Genomic DNA, 23606 nt, shown 5'->3' with positions numbered 1-23606 from the left:
TGAGCGCGAGCTCTGACATGTTTGGAATAAATAATAAATTACGGCTCTTGAAGGATAGTACATTTTTTTCCAAATTTAGTATACGAAGGGAATTTTAAATGTTTCAAAATATTAATTCGCTGTTGGTCGAATTTAGCACTGATCTCTCTTCATACTGTCTTGTCTCTAAGATATAGACTTGGACAATCAATTAGATTAACGTTAATTCACATCGGTGTGCAAATGGCCTTTAGAGTGCTGCAGAGCTCTCGAACATAGCTCTGGCTAAATCGTGCGTGATAATACGCGGTGTGCATCCTGGAGTTTCACACCGGCCTGAATAAGGAGGACGTGAGGAAAAGCGTACTCTGTTTCAAGGTTGGCGTCATCGTGCCAGCTAAGATTTTCCTCTGTCAGTTGAAAGAAGGATTAAGTTATATAATGAAGGCGACGTAACGTTACGAACAAGCGCGAGATGCTGACACCTTCAAAGACATCTCTTCCTTCCACGATCATGCGAGCGTAATTATCGTCTCGACGTAAATTCAGCCTTTACCTATTTCCAATCGCACGTCATCGCGATTTAGCTAAGTAATGGGTTAAACTGGGGCCGCTAATTTGCGTGCAATTTGCGCGCTGCGTGTTTGCGAATAAGCGAGTCGTCCCGCGTTTACGCGACCATGATCGTGAAATGTTGGCGGTCGAATCAAAATGCCGAGCATTCGTTACTGTATCGATCAAATTAACATCCGCGGAAAGCTTCCGCGTAATTTCTAATTAGTAGTTACTACATGCCTATGAATGCAATTATGAAACAGGACGCGAGGCGGGAAAAGTAAAAAAGACTGCCTCGCACAGAGAGCCTCCGAGAATAGTATTAAAATGAGAATTTGATTTCGCGTGTTTTAATTTTGCACAAAAATGTTTATATTTTGCATACTTGTATTTTTTAATAAATCAGAATTGGTATCGCATTTAGTATTTAATACGTGAAAATAAGTAATGAAATAAAATTAGAACAGCAGTCAACGTGTTCAAATAGAGCATAAATTTTCCACGGAGAATAATAAGTTGAATAAAGAAAAAAATTATTAATCGCGCGTATTAATCAATGGAATGTTTTTTTTCAATTATAAAATTATTTTATATTTATATATAGTTTAGTATTCTTATGCACCAAATATAAAGTTCGATGTGTCCAATTATAATTTTTTGAAATAGCAATTAATTTGAACGCTGCTATAATTTAGATTTTGTATTTGTATGTTACAGAAAAAGTTGCTTGAACATCAACTACTCCGCTGTTGTGCATCGGTATCGGTGAGTGAGATTTTATTTAATTTTGAGGTAACGGATTTTTAAATCGTAGTTGTAGATTGTAGATTGCAGATAGATTACCTCAATAAAATGGATGGACTAGAACAAATTAGATCAAATTTACTTGGATAGAACTTTTGATAGATGCCTTTAATATACACAATTAAAACATATTATACATACAAGTATAAAATAACGTATAAATTAAAGAAAGATATAAAGAATTTCAATTCAGATTGCATTTATTTATTTTATTTAAAGAACGCGCGCTTGTGATTTTATTAATTACATATTATATAACAACTACGTTATATATAAAAATAATTTGTTCTTTTAATAGACGATTATGCTAATTTTTTATAGTCTATTCATCTATGTAGTGTGACATATGAAAATACTTTGCTTTGATTGATGTAAAACCAAGTTATCGATCAAGTTAATAATATATACAATATGAATGTTTTTAAGGAGAGATTTATTTTATTATAAATTTTATTATAAATAATACTATTATATAAATATAATTATTATTATTGTTATTAGAAAAATATCATCATTTTGATCAATGACTCGGCGCTATGTTAGTTAAAGCAAAATTAAACTCAACGATGACAAATGACCGTAATTTCTTACGTTTGTATCCAAGCGTAAAATTACGCTTTTGCAAAACTTTAATATCAAACAGTGTCAGAAGAATTTCTTTGTATTTACATCACAAAAAACTAAAACAAAATAATTAAAGTAAATTTTATATGATATATTTTAATATAAATATATATGATATAGTTTGATACAAATCTAAAATATGATAAAATCTATTTATAATATTATCTGCACAAAATTATTTGATGTAAATGATTTCATATCTTTGTTACGATTGTAAAGAATATCGATAACAACGCGCGCGAGATTATAGAATGACGTAGCTATTCAAATAAATTTTGCACGTCACTTTATACTAGTCTCCAACTGAAATTGACTTGTCATGACCTTCATTTTACCAACGCGCTCGTACACATTTTTTTCTTTCTCTTGCGCGCGCGTATAATAATGGTCTCCATTGATAAATTTCTGAAGTCTACAGACTGCACCGATCACAAAAACAAGTATTATATACAAATGTTGCAAGGAACTATATCTTTTTTCTTTTCTTTGTTACTCTTTTTTTCATCGGAATTTTCTCTTGCGGAAAGTACGTAATTGATCATTATTGAAATAAACTAATAGAAACGCTTACAAAGCGTGAATTTGCATTATATATTTTAATGCTACATGCAGCAGTTTGATTTTTTTGTAACAAAATATTTCATATATTTTTATAATATACATTCTTGAGTAGCGAATTTTCAGATGGATATTTTCTTTAAGAAGAATTGTCAAAGGTAAGAAATAAATAAAATGTATAGTGCGATTTAGAAATTATGTTCTTCATAAATAAGCCGGCAATAAATGAATCCATAGTGTTAAATGCGAAAAGGAATCGAATACAACGAGATAGATATAACGCGAAATAATTTCTCACATAAAAATGGTTAGAGATGGAAAAATTGAAGTTACTATTTGCGGTAGTTTGAAATAGCGGAAAAGCATGTCTGCGTTCTATTTTTTTCGACGATTTAGTCGGGTGGGAATACACCAAGCGTAACGAATTACCCGATTTTTCAGGGACGATACAAACTGGTGATACGAGTGAAAGCGGAACACATATGCATTCAAAATTAATATGCAAAGAAGTGTCACACAAGCGAAACTTCTCTCTATTATATAGTGCGAACGAAATCATTTTCTCGATTTTTGTAGGACGATATATAGATCACTCGATATATAAAATTTCACAGAATTAGTGATAGTTATTATTGATCAGAGAAATTAAAATATAATTACTTAACATTTCTTTTAATTCGATTAAGAGATTTAAATTTTAAAAATTATTAATAATCTCTTACATTTAGTAAAAAATAGTTAACACTATTTTCATTTTTGATTATGATAAATTTTGAATGTGCTCAGAATAGTTCTCTTTGAATAAAAGAGATGTATATGTTTCCTCCATGTTCCAAAATAGCAGTACTTTGAAATAGGTTTTCAAAGCAAATTCGATATATGTACATTACAATTGGGTTTCACTAAAATATATATACGGTCAGATATATCAAAATAAAAACGACACAGAGAGACCGTTTATAACTATAGTATATGTTGAAAATTGAATGAGAAATTGATTAAAACTGTAGAAATAAATATAAAAAATTTGAATCGACAGAACTAGGTGATACTCAGTGTTTAAAATATATAATATGTGTATACTCGGTGTCATTTATCAAAGAATCGACACATTTTTAAACTCAACAGAACTCATATTTGTCATTTACGCATAAACATCAATTTGTCTAGTTTACAAGAAACAAGTCATACGTCAATCAAATACAACCGTGAAATAGTGTTTCGTACGCGAGCCAAACGATACGGAGATTTGTTTTAGGGTCAACCACCTCTATCAGCTGAGACTAGGTCGCATGCAAATCGTGGGACAACAGGAGGCACCTTCTCTCTACCATTGCCAATTCATTTCTCAGTGATCGGCAAATCCGCAAAGTCGACTGCCGCGATTTTAGCATTGAACCTCCTTTCCGTCGATCGATATTTCTTTCGCTGATTTTTTACTCGTAGATTCAGCCTGTATATTAACTCTCAAATTGTGCAACATCGTAATTCGAAGTGATAGATGCAAATAACGAAATAATTGAAATAATCTCCCAAAGTATAAATTCATGACTCAATCGACAATATATTTTTAATAATAATTTTCAAGACATACATTTTTATCCCGGAATAACATAATATAATAAATTTCTTTAATCGTACATATAATTGCATCACTGAAGATCGCATACATATATATATTCTAAAATTTACTCCTCTTTGTAAAGTATCAAATTTTATTTACACACGCGCACGCGTATGTAAATTCGATTTGAACATCGTACTTTCCACCGATATTCCTCGAATGTAGATCACTACATGGCGAAGAGAAGATTGAAGAGATCGAAAGTACGGCAAACCGTGACGGCGAAGGGCATCGTACCTTGCGGTTATGTGTAAATGCCGGATAAGAAACTCGTTTCGTTCCCGGTCCACTGACACACTGACGCGACGTCGTTTCGCATCGCACAGAACCTTAACTTCCCCGAGTTCGTAAAGTTGCGCTTTTGAGAGAAACGCTCGAGGGCACCGTATTCCGCGGAATAGAAAACGACGTCGCGCCGCTGTTGGGAGGATACGATGCGAAACGAAACGATGTCTCGCTTTACTGTGCACGAAAAAATTAATTTTTTAACATCCCTAAAAAAGAGTATACGATATTTTGTACATTATGTCTTGAAAAGTATTATGACCGACGTGACGCAACTTCCTCTGCAACATTCTCTCGCGACATTAATTTCAAGGAGTGATGTATATACTTATTGTTAGCTATATTGGAAAAAATTATTAAATTAATAAATATTTATTTCAATACTGCCTAATCAATCATTTATTTGAAACAAATAAATATTTTTCACATCATATATCAATATTATTAGTTATAAATAATTTATTACGCAGAATTGGAAATAAATCAATATTTATTCAAATTTATTTCTCAGTGTAGAGATATCGTAGACGGATTTATCAACATTTATTAATATTGTCACACTATACTAATATAAAAATATCTATATAATTAATTGCAGATTTTTGAATAGAGAAGAGAATGAATTTCTCAAATAATTATTATTTATAATTACAGACAGAATTATAAAGATATTTTATAGTCTTTTTTTCTATCGCAATATAATTTAAAATTTTGAGGGATTTTTAATTATCTATTATATATTTAAGATTTGCGCAAAGCCTTTTTTGATTTCTCACAAAATAATTATTTCAATTGGACTTAGTGTCGTAATAAAAATTATATGCATTCAGACACCGGGCTTTGCAACTGCAAATGATGACGGTAGCATTTGCATTGCATCTTTGTTGAAATAATGTCTCAATTGACTAATTTAAAACTTTTCTGATCGTCTTGAACGGAACGTGACGAATGTGTCAAACAGGACCGCAATCTGTAAACGAAGTCACGCCGAAAGAAATATTGCGCCACCGCCGTCGCTTGCTAATGCAGCCAAGTGCATTAGAAACGTGCACTTTGTCAAGCATCGACGTGAAATCGTAGCGACTCGTCCCGCTTGCGCAACCCATTAACGCATACATAAATACATGCATATATATGTGTGTGTGTGTGTGTGTATATGTATGTACATATACAATATAGAAACACATACGTCACCTGACTATACTTAACTCCTCTTTGATCGCCTCGTTATTGATGCGATCACAAGGAAAGACATAAGTTAGTCATCGTACGTGTCATAAAAAAATGACTCTTTTACAACGCGATTTACTGTTCTTCGAGTATTTGCTCATATGCTTACTCCAGCTGTCAGATTACACGATTTCCCGAAGAATATTTTAGTCAGAACGATGGTTTGCTTAATAAAAATAATTTTAATTATACTTATACGCAACAGAGAAACCAAACAAGTTTTTTAAACATTATCTTAGTAATTTCTAATGCATTTGTAGTGATTCAATCTTAAACATTTTGTATTATTACAATTTATTAGGATTTTTATATGAATATGATAAATTATTTCATATTTGAAATGAGTGAAACACAATCTCATTTTTTCTAAAATTTTGAGAATCTATTTCTCTTACAATTTCTCTTTCTCTATCTCTTTTGTATATAAAAAAGACTATCCAATTTATGTAAGTGTGTATATATATATTGATGATGTAATTTGCAGAAAATTTTTAATGCAGCAAAAGTTACATATTATCCTGAAATTTCTTTCATAACCTAATTACATTCATATTACTTGAACTTTTACGAGTCAAAGTTATCTACATAACTAGTTCTCTCATATAACCGCAATCTTAGTTAAAAGTGAAATCTTTAATAAATTATAGTAAATTAAACAAATCAACAAGTGAATTAGAAACTACATCAAATCTTATAATATTTTATCAAGAATATCTTAATACAATAATAAATTCAATCTTGAAATTTACTGTCTTCTAACTCGCAAATTATTTACTAAGAATGCAATATTCAAAAACTGCAGCAATTATTAATATGATTGCCGCATTTATACTAGCTATTTTATATCAGTGTAGCTATCACGTGCAAAGTACAATGCAACTTATCTTGTTATTCAATCAATGTTGATGTATATATATTTAGTAAAATACCTTAAGCTTTTATGTGTTAGCAATCGTGGGACATTTTTAGACGTATTGTTTCTCGTGTTTGCATTATTCACACGATAACCGGTTTAACCAGTTCTGCAGGATATACTAGATGCATCGGCGTTTTAATGAGAAGTGTTTGTGTTTAATATCTAAGATATTTAATATCGAAAATTTAGAGAAAAATCAACATGTAATCAGCTTGTAATAAAACTTGCGGGAAGAAAATTGATAAAAAATAATCTATATTGTGTGCGACAGTCGCTGCATATATAATATCTCGCAAAATTTGTAGATGCTACTTCGTATAACTAAATGGGCGCATTTTCCATTTCATCCCGACAAAAGCCTCGTTAAAAGTATCCTCGGATAAGCAACAACGATTCCTCAAAGGACGATTTCTAATTCCGCGGGACAATCTGACGCGGTAGAAACATCGTGACAAAGGATTCTGGTACACAGCGGTCTTCCCTCTCGTTTTCTTGTCGTATCCTTCTTACCTGCTTTGCCGTGACTCGACGAGTTTCATTACGTAACTTCCCGCGTGCCTGCATATAAGGAAGTCAAGGATGTTTGAAAGTGTGTTCGTTATTGTATTCTCTCCTCCCTCGGAATTCCGCGCGACTCTCATTTGCGCTTCCCGCCTCGACTGCAACACCTGTTATCGATTACTTCGAATCGATGCATCGACATTGCTAGCGTTCCAATTTGTACGTGATGAAGATTTTCCAAAAGTTCGAAAAACATCGTGAAAATTTATAAACTGTCTTATTAGAACTGTCACACACGCTTTTCGTCTATAAACTCTTCGAGAAATGTAATATGAGTTTTTCTTCAGCAAATATTTGACAGAGTAATTTTTTTTGCCACGATTGATGATGGACTTCTTTAACGTTAAATATCTCGATAATTGGATACTTTTGATTTTTTTAGAGCTGCATTTTAACTATTTTTTGTATCGTCTTATCGATGACTTTCTCGCGAAAGAGCTGCGTGACAAAGTCATACCTATTGAATTTTATTAGTTGAAGCTACTCGCGTTGCTGCAACTCGATATCGCTTGCGTTAGCGTACACAACGCTATCATTTTTCAACGTGGCATTCGTTATTGTGAGACGAGTGTGCTTACGTTAGATGAAGTATCCGCGATATTGATGAAGGGACAGGAGCGGACTAAATTATCCGCAGTAAATTCGTCATTTTACGTTATTAGTTTATCGAAGTGTGATATTGCTCCAAATTTGTATATAATGCAATTTGTTAGTCAATCCAATTATAATGCTAATTATTTTTCTGATTAAAAAAAAATCCACTTTTCTTCTCTTTCTCTCCCCCTTATTTTAGATATAAACACACATGTTTGTATTTAATCTTTCATAATTGTCAAGACAGATCATAATCTCATAATGTAAACAAAGTGATAAATATAAGGCCAACTTATCGAGCTGAATATTCGAGATGTTCAGTCAACTACCATTTATTACATGTATAAATTATAAAACTACAGTCATTATATTAAAACTAACGCAAATTACAATCATTCTATAAACGTTTCGACCGCACGCGGTCTTCTTCAGTATAATTATTGAAATATAAATTCTTACAATTCACATAATATCGAAATTTAATTATAGTTATTCAGAATCAAGAGTTTTTGAGCAATTAACGCGTGTTTCAATCCGTCCTGTCCAACAATGTTCGCCTCGATATGATCCCTGATTTTGTTCAGATCTCGGATAGTTTCATCGTTAATATGCGAGAAATTAACCCGTTCCGTAGGCGCTGCGATTAATAAAAAATTACCGATCAACGTATGTCCAAATTATAATATGTATCCCCTACAATTGGTAGTATGCTTACCTATCATCGTTCTTCTTGACAATTTTGCTACTTATTAACAGTTATTAAGGATGACACATAACAAACCAACAATACAGAAAGACAGCTCATTTTAAACTCTACTTGATCGGAGAGCGTGCGTGTTTATATATGATCTAATATCTATGTTTTACTCGTTAATGTTCTATTTGTCCTATTATTATTTCTTGTTTGCTAATATATCCAAAATATCAAAATACGACTCGCTAAGTAACTCAGTATCTTTGTTTAAATTTAGTCCATTTTTTTGTTCCTTGATATGTAGCATCTCAGAAATGAGTCTTTTATAATAATTATTTTCGTTGTCCATGATCTTAACATTGTCCCAATTAAAAGTATGATGTTCATTTATTATGTGTTCAGAAATTACTGAATGTTTCGTTGAGTCCAATCTAATATTATTTTTATGTTCTTTCATTCGCGTCTGCAATTGCCTCTTTGTTTGGCCTACATAAGATGCATTACAATTATTGCAACTGATCTTATAAACCACATTCGAATTGCATGGATGTTTAGTTTTATCTTTCTGCGCTTTAATAATATTATCCAGTTTGTTGAGACATCTATACCCTACCATACAATTTTTATTTTTTACCGAGGAAACAATCATTTCTGAGATCCCATCTATATACGGAATGACAAAGAATTTTTTATTGACCGAGTCATTTCCTATACTTTTTGTTCTTTCTATGTTGGCCTGTCTCTCTATAATGCTCCCCTTAGATATGATGTGTTCTATCCGATGATTAATTTGGTTAAAAATCAGATCAAGAGGGTAACCATTGCTTCTGAGTATATTAATAATTAACTCCAAATTTTTATTAAAAAATAGTGGATGTGATAGCAATAGACATCTGTCTACAAGGTTGTATATTATTCCAATTTTGTGGCATAATGGGTGGTTTGAATAAAATGATAACGTCCTTCCTGAGAAGGTTTCTTTTTGATACCAGTCTATATATATTTTGTTATTAATAATTTTAAGTGATAAATCTAAGAAATTCAAGCTATGGTTAACCTCTTGTTCGACCGTGAATTTAAGTCTTTCATGATAGTTGTTAAAATTATTCACAATCTGAGTCATATTAGTCATAGAGGTGGCCACTATTATGTCATCCACATAACGAAAATAAAACAAACATTCCAAATTCAACGCTTTGAGAACTGTATCCTCAAGATCTTGCATAACCAGGTCTGCAATAATTGGTGATAACGGTGACCCCATAGGGGTCCCAAACGTCTGTTTATAAATTATGTCATCAAATGTAAAATATGTAGAAGTCAATATGAATTTTATACCCCCCAAAAATTCGTTTTTCGGTATTTTAGTATTTATTCCAATGTAATCCCATCTATCGTTAATACCGTCAATCGCAAGATCCAGAGGAACGTTCGTAAACAAAGACACCACATCCAAGGAAAACATCCTATCATTCTCATCAATCTTTTTACCAGACAATATGCTGTACAAATCAAAACTATTATTAATATGACTTTTCGCTTTGGGTAGGCTAGTTCGTAAGGTGTTTTGTAAAAACGAAGCCAGCGAGTATAGAGCTGTATCAACCGATGAAACTATGATTCTAACTGGATAGTTTTCCTTATGGATTTTAGGTAATCCATACGCTTTTGGAAGGAGAGAATCACTACAACGTAATTTATAATATTCGTTTTTTGAAATATAATCTTCCTTAAGCCATCTCTTCAACAAATCATTCAAATCGTTCTCTATTTTTTTGCACGGATTTTTTTTAACAATAGTGTAAGTATTGACATCTTTTAAAACGTTTTCCATTTTGTTAATATAATGAGATCTTTCCATTGCCACCGTAGCATTACCCTTGTCCGCGCATGTGAATAGAACATTCGGATTGTCTTTACAAAATTTTATTAAATCTCTGTGTGCACCAAGTAATTTGGGTTATTTAATCGTTTACCTGTACTCGCGTGGAATAGAATTTTCGAACATCATAACATTGCTTTTAAAAATTGCCACAACAGATTGGTTACTGCACACGAAAAGAAATTCAATTGGCTTAAGAGAAAACAACACTATAAGTATATCAACAGCATCAAACCTATAGATATACATTGTTCTTTACATTTTGAAACTTCACAACCGACGAAAATATCACAAAATTCTCTCAGGGCAATCACTAATGATGCCAAGGAGATCAATATACACATAGAAGCCAATAAATTTCTCAATGATACAATTAACCCTTTGGAAAATACTAATAAAAAATGGTTTGTTAATCTTTCCAACACAGACATTCCGCCTAACGTTTCTAATCTGTTGCAAATGGGTGATAAATTCTGTCTTCCGAATATTAGTAAAAAAACAGCGATACATGAATTCATCAAGGACATAGAGAGTAATAGCAAACGAAATAATATTAATAATCTCACAACGATCAGAAATATCGCGGTTCCAAAATTTGCACAACTTCTGAACACGAAGGATAAAAATGACGTAAGTCAACAAAAATTACTTGGTGCACACAGAGATTTAATAAAATTTTGTAAAGACAATCCGAATGTTCTATTCACACGCGCGGACAAGGGTAATGCTACGGTGGCAATGGAAAGATCTCATTATATTAACAAAATGGAAAACGTTTTAAAAGATGTCAATACTTACACTATTGTTAAAAAAAATCCGTGCAAAAAAATAGAAAACGATTTGAATGATTTGTTGAAGAGATGGCTTAAGGAAGATTATATTTCAAAAAACGAATATTATAAATTACGTTGTAGTGATTCTCTCCTTCCAAAAGCGTATGGATTACCTAAAATCCATAAGGAAAACTATCCAGTTAGAATCATAGTTTCATCGGTTGATACAGCTCTATACTCGCTGGCTTCGTTTTTACAAAACACCTTACGAACTAGCCTACCCAAAGCGAAAAGTCATATTAATAATAGTTTTGATTTGTACAGCATATTGTCTGGTAAAAAGATTGATGAGAATGATAGGATGTTTTCCTTGGATGTGGTGTCTTTGTTTACGAACGTTCCTCTGGATCTTGCGATTGACGGTATTAACGATAGATGGGATTACATTGGAATAAATACTAAAATACCGAAAAACGAATTTTTGGGGGGTATAAAATTCATATTGACTTCTACATATTTTACATTTGATGACATAATTTATAAACAGACGTTTGGGACCCCTATGGGGTCACCGTTATCACCAATTATTGCAGACCTGGTTATGCAAGATCTTGAGGATACAGTTCTCAAAGCGTTGAATTTGGAATGTTTGTTTTATTTTCGTTATGTGGATGACATAATAGTGGCCACCTCTATGACTAATATGACTCAGATTGTGAATAATTTTAACAACTATCATGAAAGACTTAAATTCACGGTCGAACAAGAGGTTAACCATAGCTTGAATTTCTTAGATTTATCACTTAAAATTATTAATAACAAAATATATATAGACTGGTATCAAAAAGAAACCTTCTCAGGAAGGACGTTATCATTTTATTCAAACCACCCATTATGCCACAAAATTGGAATAATATACAACCTTGTAGACAGATGTCTATTGCTATCACATCCACTATTTTTTAATAAAAATTTGGAGTTAATTATTAATATACTCAGAAGCAATGGTTACCCTCTTGATCTGATTTTTAACCAAATTAATCATCGGATAGAACACATCATATCTAAGGGGAGCATTATAGAGAGACAGGCCAACATAGAAAGAACAAAAAGTATAGGAAATGACTCGGTCAATAAAAAATTCTTTGTCATTCCGTATATAGATGGGATCTCAGAAATGATTGTTTCCTCGGTAAAAAATAAAAATTGTATGGTAGGGTATAGATGTCTCAACAAACTGGATAATATTATTAAAGCGCAGAAAGATAAAACTAAACATCCATGCAATTCGAATGTGGTTTATAAGATCAGTTGCAATAATTGTAATGCATCTTATGTAGGCCAAACAAAGAGGCAATTGCAGACGCGAATGAAAGAACATAAAAATAATATTAGATTGGACTCAACGAAACATTCAGTAATTTCTGAACACATAATAAATGAACATCATACTTTTAATTGGGACAATGTTAAGATCATGGACAACGAAAATAATTATTATAAAAGACTCATTTCTGAGATGCTACATATCAAGGAACAAAAAAATGGACTAAATTTAAACAAAGATACTGACAAGGGACATGTCACAACTGTCCGGAACCGATTTGATTCTCCTTGAAATATGTTGTTAAATACACAAATCTAAAAGACACGTATTTTTTTATACGTGCGCAATTTGAGTTTTAAGGGGTGAAACACCCCTTTAAAGAATAACGGTATTTTTCTTTAGGATCAAATATCTGCTAAACTATAAGAGATATAAAGAAAAAACGTACAACAAATTTTAATGGCTTGAAGAGTAATTTAAAGTTATATGAACAAAAATTTTTTTTTTTTTTTTTTTTTTTTTAAAAACCCTCACCACCTAATTTTTTTTTTCAAAATTAAAAATTTTGTTTTACCTAATTTAAAGCTTATTTTTTTCCAAATTCAACCATGTGTAATAAAGTTATGTTACGAAATATCATTTTCGAAAATTAATTATAAACGCTCCCGTATATACGCTCATCCGTGCTATGTGCGTAAGTAATTACCGTCGAACAATAAAATATATAAAAAATGTTTTTGTATAATTCTTATTTATGTTTTCTATGTATTTATAACTGCGTATTGTGTATATTTAGATTTAAAAAAAAATTTTTAAATATAATTAATAAGAATTTTTTAAATATACCCCCTGCTTTCTTATTATTTCTTTAATATTTAATTTCTTCTATAAAAATTAAAAACAATTATATTTTATAATAAAATTATTTTTTAATTGAATCTTGCGAATACCAATGTCGCAATATTTGGCATAAACAAATTTTATATCTTACGTTAAATGAATCATAAGATAAGATTATGTGTACGTGTTCCAGATAAGTTATAATTTTTACAATAAAATCTTTAATACGTTAAAATAAATAATAAAATAAGATTATGTGATGACGTATTTCTGATAAGTTAATATAAATTGTTCATGTAGCAGCATAATTCTCACAGTCGGTGTAGTCTTTTCGTTGTAATAATATCTGTGTAAACTGTTCTTTTATTGCAATAGAAAGCAAAATATAACATCTTTGAATATGATTATCAATCCGCTTAACGTTGTTAGACTTTTATTGGTGTCAATAAATTCAATATATTTAACAGAAACGCCAGTAACTGAAGCAGAAGTGGAATTAAAGGAAAACATTAAAAAAATATTACTGGATAGCGTTTTTCATTATAATGGGGTGGAAGTAACGGAAGAAATATATCTCGATTATGAAGAACCTTATAAATTACATAGTTTTGAAATAATTGAAGATGACGAAGAAGCATGGCATGAAGATAGTTTAAATTCTCATCCTCATTGTTCAAATGATGATACAAATTTTGATAGTTCTTATAAAAGACGAGCTGTTGAGTATTGGCGATTTCGGGACACTGATGAAAACAGTAATGACAGAAAAAGGAATCGTCCTCTAAGAGTAGTACAAAATAAATTTAGAAGAGTTTCATCTGAACGTCAGTTAAGGCGATGGGAAGAACAAATACAATCAGGTGGAAGTCGTACAGAAAAATTATCTTACATCTCCAAATTTACACATGATAAATTTACTGCAGCTGTCGAATCAGGATTCATGGTTCATGATATTGATTTAAAAAGATGGGCTTTACAAGCTCAAGAAGAAATAGGAAATTTAAATCCTATATTTAAAGCATCTCACAGTTGGATAGCAAGATTTAAGAAGTCTCACCGAATTGTTTCAAGAAAAGTTACGAAGTTTGTCACTAGAAGAACATTAGAAGATTCTGCTGATTTGCAAAAATCAGCTGATGATTTTCTGGAAACAGTAAAACCTCTTATTGAACAGTTTGGATCTGAAAATATTTACAATTCAGATCAAAGTGGTTTCCAATTGGAACTTCACTCTGGAAGATCATTGTCTAACCAGGGAGAAAAGAAAGTAGAACGTGTCGTGCAATCCATATCATCAACAACCCATTCATATACGATACAACCAATAATATCCTGTAATGGCAATTTGTTGTCCCCTTTATTTATTGTATTAAAAGAAGCTAATGGTAAATTTGGACCAAGAGTACAAGAAAATTTATTTAAAGCAGAAAATGTTATTGTAAAAGCATCGAAATCTGGTAAAATGACATCAGGTATTTTCCTTTTATAATTACTTTTTTTAACAACCTTATTTTATTTAACAATTTAATAAGAGTCATAAAAAAACTATTAAATTAACATTTATATTTTGTACAGATCATTTTAAAATGTGGTTAGAAGAAGCTTATTTCGCAAACATTGGTCCTAATAGCGTTCTTCTTATCGATTCATGGACTGGACATTGCCCCAATATGATTTCGGATTTAACACCTCCTGGAACACATATTACTACTATGATAATACCGAAAGGAACTACAGGGAAAATACAACCATTAGATGTTTATGGATTCAGAATTTGGAAAAATTTTGCTAAAAGATTTTCAGATGCGGTTTTACTGTTGGAAAGTAATATAAACTTACATGAACGAAATAATATAATAAAATTGCAATCTTTGATACATAATCAATTGTCATCCCCACGACATCAAAACTTATTTAAATATTCGTGGTTTAAAAGTGGTTATACGAATGAAAGACCAGACAAATTCGAAAATCCAGTACACTTTAGTTTAGACGAAACTTTAACAAAATGTGATATCGAAGGTTGCAATAATATAGCTGTAGTAAGATGTTCTTGGTGCAAGAAGTCATTATGTTTGAAACATTTTTTTGTCGAATATCATTATTGTAATGTGTATAATGAGTGAATAATATAAAATGCAAATACATTTTAAAAAAAATCTAAATATACACAATACACAGTTATAAATACATAGAAAACATAAATAAGAATTATACAAAAACATTTTTTATATATTTTATTGTTCGACGGTAATTACTTACGCACATAGCACGGATGAGCGTATATACGGGAGCGTTTATAATTAATTTTCGAAAATGATATTTCGTAACATAACTTTATTACACATGGTTGAATTTGGAAAAAAATAAGCTTTAAATTAGGTAAAACAAAATTTTTAATTTTGAAAAAAAAAATTAGGTGGTGAGGGTTTTTTAAAAAAAAAAAAAAAAAAAAAAATTTTTGTTCATATAACTTTAAAGTACTCTTCAAGCCATTAAAATTTGTTGTACGTTTTTTCTTTATATCTCTTATAGTTTAGCAGATATTTGATCCTAAAGAAAAATACCGTTATTCTTTAAAGGGGTGTTTCACCCCTTAAAACTCAAATTGCGCACGTATAAAAAAATACGTGTCTTTTAGATTTGTGTATTTAACAACATATTTCAAGGAGAATCAAATCGGTTCCGGACAGTTGTGACATGTCCCTTGTGAGTTACTTAGCGAGTCGTATTTTGATATTTTGGATATATTAGCGAACAAGAAATAATAATAGGACAAATAGGACATTAACGAGTAAAACATAGATATTAGATCATATATAAACACGCACGCTCTCCGATCAAGTAGAGTTTAAAATGAGCTGTCTTTCTGTATTGTTGGTTTGTTATGTGTCATCCTTAATAACTGTTAATAAGTAGCAAAATTGTCAAGAAGAACGATGATAGGTAAGCATACTACCAATTGTAGGGGATACATATTATAATTTGGACATACGTTGATCGGTAATTTTTTATTAATCGCAGCGCCTACGGAACGGGTTAATTTCTCGCATATTAACGATGAAACTATCCGAGATCTGAACAAAATCAGGGATCATATCGAGGCGAACATTGTTGGACAGGACGGATTGAAACACGCGTTAATTGCTCAAAAACTCTTGATTCTGAATAACTATAATTAAATTTCGATATTATGTGAATTGTAAGAATTTATATTTCAATAATTATACTGAAGAAGACCGCGTGCGGTCGAAACGTTTATAGAATGATTGTAATTTGCGTTAGTTTTAATATAATGACTGTAGTTTTATAATTTATACATGTAATAAATGGTAGTTGACTGAACATCTCGAATATTCAGCTCGATAAGTTGGCCTTATATTTATCACTTTGTTTTCAATATACGAGCGACAATTGTATTAATTTACTCATAATGTAATTTTTGAATTCGATTTGTATAGAAGGTGACATTTGATAAATATCAAAGAAATTCTTTCGAGTCTCAATCAGAGATTTAGAAATGAATACTCGATGAACAAAATATGTTTCAAAGCAACAGTGAATTGTTTGGAAAAATCGTCGTCATATGATCATGCAGCTTATTTGGATAACGGATATGCTCAGCGCATACTTGATTAGTGCCTTGCGAAACACGTTAAATACTTTTACCTTGCAGACAGGTAACGGACACGCGATAAGAATACTTATAAGCAATGGCAATCCTTCCTTTCGCGACTTCGGCCACGAGGAAAAAGCCGAAGGCGCAATTTAACCGGCGCACAAAAAAGAGAGAGGGAAAAAGCGAGAATCATTATCTCAATGAAAATCGTTGAACATTTTGTTATGATGAAAATAATCAGCTTGCATTGAATTATTTAACTGTACAGGATCGTGAAAAATCGTCCTCGTTCGATACATCGATAGTGATAAATTCGCGTGAACAAATTGTGGAACAAATAGCTGAAATCGTGCTGTATATCTTTTTGTTTCCGATCGATATAGTCGATAACGCAATTGCATTTGACTTCCTATCGCTGTCTCATGCATGGCAAAACTACTTTACTTCTGATTGCTTCGCTTCCATTTTAATAAGGGGGGCTCACGAAAGTAAAATAATATATAAGACAAAAGTGCATTAAAGTAGTTTAATAGATTTACGAGAGAGTCGTAATTAAAGTATCTTTTTAAGCATACAATTTCGTGATCTTCAATATTATTTCCGGTGCATTTATTTTATGTAACACCACATTTTTATAATAAAATGTTACGCACGTGCATAAATTTTTTTTCTAACAAAAATACAACAACAATAGTTATTATGTTACGATATTGTATTCTATTCACCTTGTACAATTTCACGCGATTTCAATCTCCATCCTTTGACTGACTGCGCGCGGTATTACGGGACATTATTATAATTTGCTACTGTTTCAAGGATGCTTGCAACACGTAATATCAATGCCTAAGAACTAGGACAATACTGTTCTTCAACTTGAAAATCAACGAAAGGAAATATTATATCTCGAGAGAGATCGTAAACCGCATTATACAATCTACATTACAAAAGCAAGGCGTCACTCGAGTTTTTACAGTTGTGTTAATTGTTAGCAAGGATAACTTTCCGTTTTTAAAAACACAATTTGTGTGTGGATATAAAAGAGAGCGCTTTTTTACGGCTCTTAATGCACACATTGCGTGAATAATAATATTCCGTCATCGAGAATAGTAATGAGAACGTTTCGCAAATGAAAATAATAGGTAATGTCAATCTTCTACGCAAAACATAAAAAAAAGCAGGCTACACGACGCGCTTGAAGGCAAATGATTAAACTTTTATGCGCTATTTTTCGCACTTATATATATCGCGATGCATGTAGAAACAACGTAAATTCCTTGGACGATAGCGCACGAATAACGCATCGACAAATCACCGTAAATTATCTCCATCGTCGGGCAAGTCGTAAAGCGCTTCTGTTCGTGTGAAATCTATTGTCGAGCAAATGCGCCTGACGAGAACGCCCACGTGTCTCAAAACTGAGAGGCGGAAACTGCAAGAATAAAATGCCTCTAACGCGGTCTGCACGCTACGTTGCTTGACGCTAAAATCATTACGCGTGATTTATGAATCGTTGTTATAATCTTGGAAAACACCCGACTAATCTTGCGGAGAATCAATCACATATCTTCTTATAAGTAAGAACTTCTGACGCGCTTGTCAATACATTGGTAAATTAATATCCTGGTATTGAAACAAACGGAAGTTATACTGCGGCTTGGCAACAGCTAGATGAGATATAGCAAACGGATAATTGAATACTTGGAAAGATTGGAAATAAAATATATATTTTAATGCTTTTTTTTACATAAACTTGACAGAGGATTGTTGAAAATATACATACACAGTGCTCCAACTTAATTGGCTTTAGGCTGATAATACATGAAAGGAAGTAATTATTGAAGATATTATTATAGAAATAATATTATTAAAAATGTTATGGCATTTAAGCGTCATTATTATTATAAAGTTTAAAAGTTGAACCATTAATCGGATGCATAATAAGTTATGTGTTTTTTTTCTTTGCCAATTTATCTTAAAATAATAGCACATTTAATAACTTCAAGTGCTAGAATAATGCGCATTATTTCGATAATCATATTAAATGTATGCACTGATCATGTGCATGCAATCGATCAAGCCTGATGAATGCGACCTTCTGATCGTATTATGTGTGTGAAATCTACGGAATGAATAACCTCGTTTCAGTTGCAACGTGATCGGTAGTGCAGCAATACTTTGCATGACTGCCATAAACATACTTTCGCTCTTGGCAAATCCACACAATTGCTGCAGAGTCTTCCGTTAATATTCCCGCGATTCTATTCAATGATATTATTCAGAAAAAAAAGTAAAATGCATGTAAAATTTTTCGATCATCAAACTTTATTCGTTACTACTGATCCGTATTTCTTAAAGACGCTTTCACAAGTTAAGTTCCATTTAATCAGCTGATAATGACAGATCTATTTTAACGACTTTTAAATCGAGTTTCGAAATTGTATTTGTTAATTTATATGAATTCTTCACGTCTTAAACGCTATCTTGAAACAAAGAACAATTTAAAAGTATAATTGATTATAAGGCAACGCGGAAAAAATAAATAAACAAAAAGCAGCAGAAATTTGTCTCTTTAACGTTTATATTACATTTATAAATTAAGACAATTGATTTATTGCCGAAAAAAATACACCAAAGGGTTCGAGCATTCACGGTGGACGTTGCCAGTTATGATCGGCCGAAAATAGTCGACAGGAGAGGATCCCTTCAAATCATTTCGGTGAGACGCGCGCGAATATTGACTGACGGCGCAGTGACACGTACGCGTCCGACGCACAGTCGGGATACCTTTATTTTATTAATAGTGATGGCTCAAGCGGTATACGCAACGCGGTCATGTATATTTATGCAGGTACGTACGTACGTACTTATTCATTCTCCTCAACCATTCGCGAACCGCTTCTGACTATTCATAACGTCATCGAGGGGTCGGTGTCACCTTGCGAGTTACCTATCCGTTTCCGAACCGATAGGTCGATTTTTCGCTATAGCGTATCTCGCAATCGCCCACCAAATTAAATCCCGAAGAAAAACAAGTAGAACCTTATCGTCACGTTCTGTAGATAATTATTATCGAAGAGGGAAGCAACTCGAGATAGCCGAGTGTTGTACTTTTCAACAAGTTATATGGGCCTCGTTACTAAGAATGCATAAATTTCGTGTTATTATTAGGTAGACATATTTGTTTATTTTCTCATCATAAATGGTATCTAGATATTGATATTCATTATTCAAAAAAAAATTAATTAATAATACTAAAGTAAATTAATTAAATTAAATTTGAAACTCTTATATACACTCTTATATACTTTGAGATCTAATAATATTCTTACATTTAATTCTTATTTTATGGATAAATTCTTAGAATAAATTTTTGTAGATAAAAAAAAGGAATATATATAACATAGTTAAATTCTATACAATAAATCTAATAAAATACTCGAAAAAATTTAAAAAGCAATGTATACTGTGTATTAATTAATTTATGATAATAATATACTATTTCGAGGAAGCACACGAATGATAAAAACACAAGATAGTCAGTGTGAAATAATGCTATTTCTTTCCATTCTTTTCTTTTAAATGACATATAGAATTCAGAAATTTTTCCTTTCAGAATAAATTAAGTATATTATGCGAGAGGATAAACAAGTTTATTTGCTATGTATTTTCTCAATAAGAGATATTGATGCTTCGATTTCAATATAATTTAAATATAAAAGTGTAGCGAAATATCTTGATCAATGTTTCATGGCATCTTTATTCTTCGCCATGAGTTCTAGTAGAGTTTATATATTTATATCTATTTCGATCCTTTTATAACATAAGATTGTTTTCAGAAATATATTATGGAGTAACGATGATATTCAAATTATAAATTGTAGATTATGTGTTAATTAACTCGCTCTAAAAGAATTCGGAACACGTGTTCGGAAATCTTGGCACAAGCCCCCAGTTATACAAAAAGCTCCAGTTTATATAATTAGCTTATCTTCTAATTACGTAAGCTTAATATTTTACATTTGGGCATCGTGTTTTTTGATATCATTTAAATGCGCAATATAAATTTTGGGAAAAAATTCACTTGAAATCGTAATTTTAATTATGGCAGATGCAAAAATTTTGTTGTAGTAAATGTATTATCTACTATATATAATAATATCTATTAAATTAAATGCTTTCATTGTGAAAAAATTTGTTTAATAATGATTGTAAGATAAAGTATCGGTATCATTAGTATTCGGTATTTACTCTAATGCATCAATTTTTCTAAAAAGAAAATATATATATAAATGTTACTTATATAAACTTTAAAAAAAAATATTAAATGTTTCAAAATTCTTCTGTCACGTTACAGAGAAACTGACACATATGCGTCTGTCAGTTATAAGTACAGAATGAATCATTGTCAACGCGCGAAATAGAACTGCGTTTATTTTAATAACTTGGTACTGTCATTTTATGAGCAAGTTGCTGAAATTTTTTTGTTATTTGCATTTGACACTTACTTAATTACATTTAATATGACGATGAATATATGATCATTTATTTTTCGATATAAATCAGGTGAAAATTATTTTCATTTTAAAAGTCAAAATAAACATTCTACGTTCACACACTAATTTTAATATAATTATAATTATAATTAAAATTGTTATTATACATTATAATTATAATTATAATTATATTATAATTATATTATAATTATATTTTAAATTCGTTAATATTATTAGGCTGAATGTGTCCATCTCTTTTTAAATTCCGTACACATCATATTATATTTAGCGTAAACAAAAATCATGGTAATTAATTGAATTCGATTTCATATCTGAATATAATAGCCAAATATATATGCGTGACACCTGAGATGTTGACGATCCGCTTGATATGTAGATCAATACAAATGACGTTATTGCAGGTCGAAAATCGGATAATTGCGTTTAATTAAAAATAAGAGATACAAATACCGGCCTTCGACCCCGCTTAATCCCGATAATAGCCTTCGATTCGAATAGCTGCCCTCGCGCGACCAACAAATCTTAAAGAACAATCGTTCTGCGCGTTATCTGAGATTGATAAACCAGTATACCTGGGATGGAATAAGGTGCGGTTTGCGGCTGGGGCGCCCAGTAAGCCTGGCTGATAGCGGGATAATGAGCTTTTGGGAAACCGATGCTGGTACCGGTGTTGTGCCGGTGTCTCTGGCTTTTCATTGCCATAGTGTGTTACTTCCACCGTCGTTCTCGTTGCTCTCTTTGACGTCTCCACTTTACCAGCGTTTTCCGACCGAGGTTCGCACTGTCAGGTCCGAGCCATGTCACGGTCATTAAGTTTTCCTGCTCGGGTTTCCCGCTGTCTTTTTTCCTTCATGCAATTAGTTCGTGTAGCGACACAATTTTTTTTCTTTCTTTACGGCACGGATGAACGCATGTTACCTTCTCCGATATCGAAATCAAAACGAATTCCGAGTCGATCTGAACAACATGAACGTATGAGATGTCTTGATGCTTTGGAGTAACACGTGCTTACTCGACCTCCTCCGTCTTCAGAAACCGCTCCTTCTGCGCCACCAGTGATTCATTATGTAACAGACTGTCATCCGGCAGTTATGTAATCCCGATATACACGACCATCGCGTTAACAACAACCGTGCGTAACAATGGTGGACGCTATTATGGATGGCGACGAGTTGATCGAAATGACTGTTCGATGTTCGCGGTTTTGATCGGAACTTGACAATTATTATTCACCCGAACGATCACTTTGACATGACGATTCTTGATGGAACAAGGGATTTTATTCTCTCAACACGTGCATATTCTAATACCCGACGACAACAGTAACACGAAATAGGAGAGAATAATAGAGTCGCGGACGGAAAAATAAGCAGCAGCGATCGATACTTCGGAGTAGTGACAACTTGAAAGACTTGACAGTGTCGTCTTGCTTTCATCACTACGATGCTATAGACTTGGTCTTTCGTATATCACGATGGGCACTCGTTCACCGACAGATGCTCCGCGAACGGCAGAAATTCACTCCAAAATAACCCGAAAATAGCCTTCCTCTCTCTTTCTCTCCCTCTATTATTAACAATGGTAATAATAACATTTACCCCACTGTCGCATACCGTACATCGTTTGTGCACAACACGCCTCGCTTCCACCGTGATGCGCGCGTCGATACACGTGGTCGTGTCGCGTGTGTACCCTTTCTCCCCCACCACACAGTCACCACCACCAGGCACCCACCCTCGTATATCGAGTCCCCCCGAGATGATGACTTTGACGTGATCTTCCTCGCGCGCGCGGAAGAAGCGACTTTCTGCGCGGAACGAGCGCGAGCGCGTCTCGGGGTCCGATGGATTCTGCTCGTCGTCGTCGACTCGTGGCGACGCTCAACAAGTGAGAGAACGCTGCCGACTCTCGAGGCTTCGCCTCGCCTCGCTTCGCCTCGCCTACCATCCCGCTTTTGCTGCCCGCTCGTCTCCTCGCCGTGACGCGACGTGCACTCGTGACTCCTACCTACCTACTCCGCTGCCGCGGATACCCTTCGGTGTTCCTTGTGGTGTTTTCATTCTGGCTCATTCCGCTTCTCCGTGTACGTACGTATACGTGTGCAAACGCGCCTGTATGCGTGCATGCATGTCTGACTGCAGTCACTCACGCTCCGTTGCCGATACCCTGTCGTTTCTCGCTGTCTTTCTCGCTCCTTCTAACTCCCACGCGTCTGGCATCAGCTTTC

At 32.8% G+C, this 23606-nt stretch overlaps 2 protein-coding genes across 15 annotated transcripts in view; one reads left to right on the top strand and one right to left on the bottom strand.

The window, feature by feature from the left end:
- Positions 1-23606, bottom strand: part of LOC114936050 (CUGBP Elav-like family member 1-A) — a 194155-nt gene that overhangs the window by 39893 nt on the left and 130656 nt on the right. The window contains exon 1 of one of the 14 annotated variants that reach the window (XM_085481666.1): positions 21952-23294. The exons of the other annotated variants lie outside the window; for them this stretch is intronic. Coding sequence (XP_085337792.1) covers positions 21952-22081 — 130 coding nt within the window. The 5' untranslated portion in view covers positions 22082-23294. Of the gene's footprint in view, positions 1-21951; positions 23295-23606 lie in introns of those variants that run through there. 14 annotated transcript variants of the gene reach the window in all.
- On the top strand, positions 13494-16410 carry LOC146723506 (uncharacterized). The gene is made up of 2 exons (XM_085481667.1): positions 13494-14718; positions 14822-16410. Exons 1-2 carry the CDS (start codon positions 13647-13649, stop codon positions 15370-15372), a joined length of 1623 nt encoding a protein of 540 aa, XP_085337793.1. The 5' UTR covers positions 13494-13646; the 3' UTR covers positions 15373-16410.

This window comes from Nylanderia fulva, unplaced genomic scaffold (genome assembly GCF_048542155.1).
Source record: "Nylanderia fulva isolate GAGA-0341 unplaced genomic scaffold, ASM4854215v1 Scaffold19, whole genome shotgun sequence".
Classification (NCBI taxonomy): domain Eukaryota; kingdom Metazoa; phylum Arthropoda; class Insecta; order Hymenoptera; family Formicidae; genus Nylanderia; species Nylanderia fulva.
The sequence above is the reverse complement of the archived record's forward strand: the minus strand, read 5'-3'. Positions and strand labels throughout refer to the sequence as shown.